We start from the raw sequence: 5,452 nt of genomic DNA, 5'->3' as shown, positions 1-5,452 counted from the left end.
TTAGTATATTACGTCACCATCTATTATAACATGTCAACATACAATGTCAGCAGCACAAAGTATAAAAAGATAAGTGATATTTTGACCAACAACATTAGTCTTTTCAATTTTAAGTATTATGCCTAAAATTTTTATAATATCTTATCTTAATTTTAAGTGATAAGTAATTATATAACATTTTATTGTTAGATATGGACAAGTCTAAAAGTTAAACAATGTGGAGAATTCAAATATGAAGCATTACCAATTTAATAACTTGTGAGTTAAACTTAAAGGTGTCTATAATATTTATATTTGAATGCATAAATATTCACTTTGAGTTTTCAGTAACTCTTTGATTGGTAAGATAAGAAAGATTATGATTGAATTATCTACAAATATAAATAACAATATCACTCAAAAATTTTATCGAAAATGCTATGCTTGAAACATCAAACAAGCCATGGAAGATGTTTGGTTACCATATTCTTAAACACTAAACATATTGGAATGCAATTCTTAACTAAATGACTGTTTTCAATTCTCCAAAGTTATTACTCATTATACAAAAAAAGGTTCAATATTGAAGAACTGATCATTATAACAAGTAATTGGATGGTAACTATTGCTATACAAGTATTCGGTTTGGTGACATTTCTGATTGCCTGCTAATGATAAGTATAAAATTAAACTTTTCTTATACATATTGCCATGAGGCCGACACTTTTGCATGTGTTTACAATAACAAATTGCACATATTTTTAGTTGACGTCTTGGATTTAAGTTTTCTGTGTTTTCTATTTCTTGCCTAGTAGTGAAAAGAAAAAGTTATCAATTCATACTCTATGTCTATTGTGATAACATCCAAATAACAGTTTAATTATAAAAAATGTAGGTTTTGCATTAACATGATTAACATACTTATTACATTGTTGTTGCATATATACTTGTATCCCAGGTTTTAGAGAGCATATAAAAGGATTCAGAGTGACAAGAAAACTTGCTGGGAGAAATGTTATGCATAATGAACCCTTCTTTGGTCAATTTGATGAGCATCATGATACCATGGTACATTGAAAGAAAGAAGAATACAACATGTCAACAATACATCATTCAAACATGCATTTTAGCTTCATAAATTTGTTGTATCTATGTTGATAGTCATAGAATTAGATGATATGGTAGACATTAAATTTAGTAAGATGAAGGCTTCAATGTAAGAAATATGATGTCATACTACATAAGTGACTATACATGCTAAGCAAATGTTCACACACAAAGTTTAGGATGTTGCATTGAGTAATGAATATGCAATTTTAATTGATTCACATCTTATGTTCATGATTAACAAATTTAATGTTTAGGCAGAGTGTAAGAAAGCAATTTTTTTTTTCTTTCAATCTAATTTGTTATGAATTAGATAACATGTGTGTTATAACACATATGAAACATCAATAGGACATGTTCAACTTGAGCAACATTTCAAGCGATAATTTTCCATCCAAATCTTAACAGATTTCTACGATTCTTGAAGCATTTGCTTGCTTTGTTAATCTACTATCGAATAAGATGCAAAAAATTGGGATTCATCCCGAGCATTCTCCTAAAATCCTCCCAAACCACAATAACATCATGGTAAGCCCTAGTTTTGACCAATGTAGCTTCAAAATCAAATTACTCCCAAACTAAATGCCTAAAAAATACGTAAAAATATTCATTAGAAAGCTTATATAATAACCTAGAGAATAAGAAAAGCTTCATAAATTTTCATCAAGTATAACTCAAGTTATGCTCAAATCAATCGAGACCAAAAGCACACCTAAACTGCCGAAAACATCAATTCTTCCCCAATCCTCCCCATCCATTCCCTTCCCAACCCTCATATCTTCAACCGTAGATAGCGCCTTATCCAACGGCCCACATTTAAACTTACGAAAGACAGCGATCCGCGTGCTAGTCGTCTCCACCAATCAAATTTCATCTTATGGATACCGTCTCTCTCAGACTTGACTATTTAAAGCCCTTCATCCCCGTCACCTTCCTCACACAACGATATTACCAGTACAGCTCAACCTCGAGATCAGATCCAAATCTCTCTTCCTTCATCTTATCTTCGATATCCCAATTTCCTCCGAAGCCTAACCCTAGACCAGATTCCCCAAAGTCTCCTTCTCTCTCGCTCAAAATGGCTACCGAGGAACCAACGGTCGCGGTTGACTCTGCACCTGAAGCGGCAGAAGACAAGCCGGCCGAGAACAAATCCGGTGGGAAATCCGGCAAAACAAAGAAAAGCAAAGAATCCAAAGCCAAGAAAGCTGCAGCTCCTAAGAAACCGCGAGCTCCTCCTTCTCATCCTCCTTACGAAGAGGTATTCCGTAATTCAAAAATTTGAAACGTTTTTTCTTCGTTTGTTTTGGTTTTCTTACTTTTGCAGTTCAGGATCTGATTACGTGTTAATATCTGATTGCTTTGTTACAGATGATCAAAGATGCAGTTGTTACTTTGAAAGAGAAGACAGGTTCGAGTCAGTACGCTATTACTAAATTCATTGAAGAGAAACAAAAGCATCTTCCTGGAACGTTTAAGAAGCTTTTGCTTTTCCATTTGAAGAAGCTCGTGGCTGCCGGGAAGTTGGTTAAGGTTAAGAATTCGTTTAAACTTCCATCGGCTAGGTCTTCGAAGCTGTCTACGGCTGCTTCTGCTCCGGCAAAGAAGAAGCCGGCTGCTACTAAGTCAAAGCCTAAACCTGCTTCAAAGGCAAAGGAAGGGAAGAGTACAAAAGCGGCTTCCAAAGCTCCGGCCAAGACGAAAGCTGCTACTAAGACGAAAACTAAAGCGGCGGCTATACCAAAGGCGCCTCGTAAGTCTAAGTCTAGTACAACAAAGACAAAGGCGGTGTCTACTTTGAAGCCGAAGGCTACTGCAGCTGCGAAGTCAAAGGCTGTAGCCAAGCCCAAGCCCAAGCCCAAGCCTAAGGAGAAGCCGGTTAAGGCTGCAAGGACGTCAACGAGGACGTCTCCGGGGAAGAAGGCGGCTGCAACTAAGCCAGCCCCGAAGAAAGCTCCTGCGCGAGCGCCGGCGAAGAGCGTAAAGCCGAAGACTGTCAAGTCACCAGCGAAGAAAGGCACGTCGAAGAGGGGGAAGAAATGAGAGAAAAGGAGAGAAAGGAGAGGCTAGTTGATGTAGGGGTAGTTTTGTAAATTTGAGTGAAGCTTAGTGGGTGTATTTGGGTCCATGGATACCCATGAAAATATGACATCGGATCTTAATCTCTGTTCTTTCTGTTTAATTTTCTAAAAACTGTTCGAGTCTTTTATAAATTTTTAGTTTTTTTTTTCTTTTTTGTCGACGTTGATTTTCTAATTTCGTCAGGGGTTGGTAAAACAGGTTTTAGATGTAATTTTCAGTTGAATGGATTATGAGATGAATTAAGAGCTCTGATAGTTTTATCTTGTTATTCTGCATTCTACATCTCTGCTCATTTTCTTTATCACCTCTTCACCCATTCTCAAGTAAGTGGATTACAAGTTCAGAAATTAGGGTTTTGATTTTTGGGGAAATCTTAAGGAGGTTGCGTGGAAAGGAAAGATTGAAGGTTTCAACGTCTCCGCAGAAACATTGATTCAAAACAAGGGAAATGAAGGTACTTGCTGCTGGAAGTAGCTAATTTTTTAAAATTCATGCCTGTTTGATTCAACCTGGGGGATTTGCTTCTACATTTTAAGCAATTTCACATCTGCATTTGTTTGGAATGAATTACTACGTCTTTATTTCTGCCATGTTGGTTTCCAACTTAATTAATTTACCTAATTTGGTGGACAGTTGTACACATTGAATTAAGCTTAGAGTCTGCTTTAGACTTGAATGCTTATTAACGCGGTTGGTTCTCGATTACATGCGATATTTTTTCATTTTGTGAGCTGAATTTGAGCAACATGCTTCTGTCTTTTCATTTCTTTTATGCTCTTCATGGAGTGAAAACTAGTTAATTGTGCCTTTTCCTTTTGATACATCCAATTGAAAGAGAAGGGATCCGGCAAAACCGCAAAAGGAATGCACATATAGGGGGGGAAGTACAGACATGCCTTATAATTTCCAATAAAAAATGTAAAATTGAATGGTATTGGCTCAAAAGAGAAAATAAAAAAAAAATCCTCCTGGTTTCATTGTATTTACAGAGCCAAAAATAAAAGTGAGCAGTTGTAGTGATTCTTGTAATTTTAAATATGAATTATGCCGGCTGTCATAAAAATTAGAGAGTGATCCTAGCTAGATATGGCAATCACAATCTGGATGACCCTTTTTTCCTTCAAGTTTATGGGTAGGGTGATGCCTAAAAGCTCCTCTTTTCTAAAATCAGGTCGTATGTAGATAAACACTTGATAATGTTATTTTCATATTTTATGTCAGTGAGTGACAAAGATTTGGTTTTAAATAAGAAAAACATTGGACTGCTGCCCATGTTTGCTGAGAGTGGTCTGCTTTACACAATGATGCAATGCGCTCTAGTATCATCATATTCTTCTGTGGTTGCAGTGTGGGAACATTGAAGTTTTTGGAATGTTGGTCGCTCTGATGAAAATTTGTAAAGTGTTTGGTAATTTCAGAAACGAACATGGATAAATGTTTCATTGTCATTAATCTAAATATGAAGTTGATTTTGGAAGAGTTTTTTTATCTTGGCAAACAGTTAATTACATGCTAAAACTTGTTCCCTGTCCAACAACATCCTCCCCAACTGCCACTGTTTGACTGTTGAGGTGTCTATTTAAACTTTCACCAGGAAATTAAATTTTGGGAGAAGTAAGCAGGGCAGAACTTTTCAAAAATGATCAACTGAAACTTTCCTTTACATGGATGTATTTATTGACATTTAAAAGATTTTACTAAATTTTAGCAACTATTCTTTTGATTTTCTCCCTCTCATAACATTGCCTAAAAGGCTTAAATATTTTGTTTTTGTTATCTGTCATATGCTGATGATAGAGTTATGGATGTGCTGCTGGCCATAGTCATTTTGTTATGTTTCTTGTTGATATTCTGAGATATTACTATTTTAGTAACTTCAAAATTTCCAACTTTGTTGCAGTTGTTCAGTCTGCCTTTATACTCACAAAAGCGTCAATTTGGAAACTAGCACTTGTTTCATTGTTTGTGATATCATTATAAGAAATGCATATAATATTTACTGTTCTATGTTTATTGATCCTGATTAAGGGAGGAGGGAGTTTATTCAATTTTCTTATAAGGATTAAGAAATGTCTAAGTAACAACCGATTGTGATCTAAGCAGTCATGGCTGGCTAATGCGGTGATTGTAGGTAATTCTTGGAGAACAGTATTATGTATGGCTTTGCTTCTGATATACGAGACTGATGGTTAATGGTGATTTGTGGTAACAGTTTGAAACCTATTGGGATTAGATATACAGATTTTTCAAGGGCTTTATCTGCACATGGTATGTTGATATTGTA

At 35.6% G+C, this 5,452-nt stretch overlaps 1 protein-coding gene across 1 annotated transcript; it reads left to right on the top strand.

Moving 5' to 3' along the window:
• Positions 1 to 2,005: 2,005 nt before the first annotated feature.
• LOC18613215 (winged-helix DNA-binding transcription factor family protein) lies at positions 2,006 to 3,436 on the top strand. The gene is made up of 2 exons (XM_007050332.3): positions 2,006 to 2,347; positions 2,458 to 3,436. The coding sequence occupies exons 1-2, from the start codon at positions 2,165 to 2,167 to the stop codon at positions 3,127 to 3,129; spliced, it is 855 nt and encodes a 284-aa protein (XP_007050394.3). The 5' UTR covers positions 2,006 to 2,164; the 3' UTR covers positions 3,130 to 3,436.
• Positions 3,437 to 5,452: the final 2,016 nt, after the last annotated feature.

The sequence above is a fragment of the Theobroma cacao genome, chromosome 1, assembly GCF_053813885.1.
Source record: "Theobroma cacao isolate CCN51 chromosome 1, ASM5381388v1, whole genome shotgun sequence".
NCBI lineage: Eukaryota > Viridiplantae > Streptophyta > Magnoliopsida > Malvales > Malvaceae > Theobroma > Theobroma cacao.
Note: the sequence above shows the minus strand (reverse complement) of the source record. Positions and strands in the feature narration are given on the sequence as shown.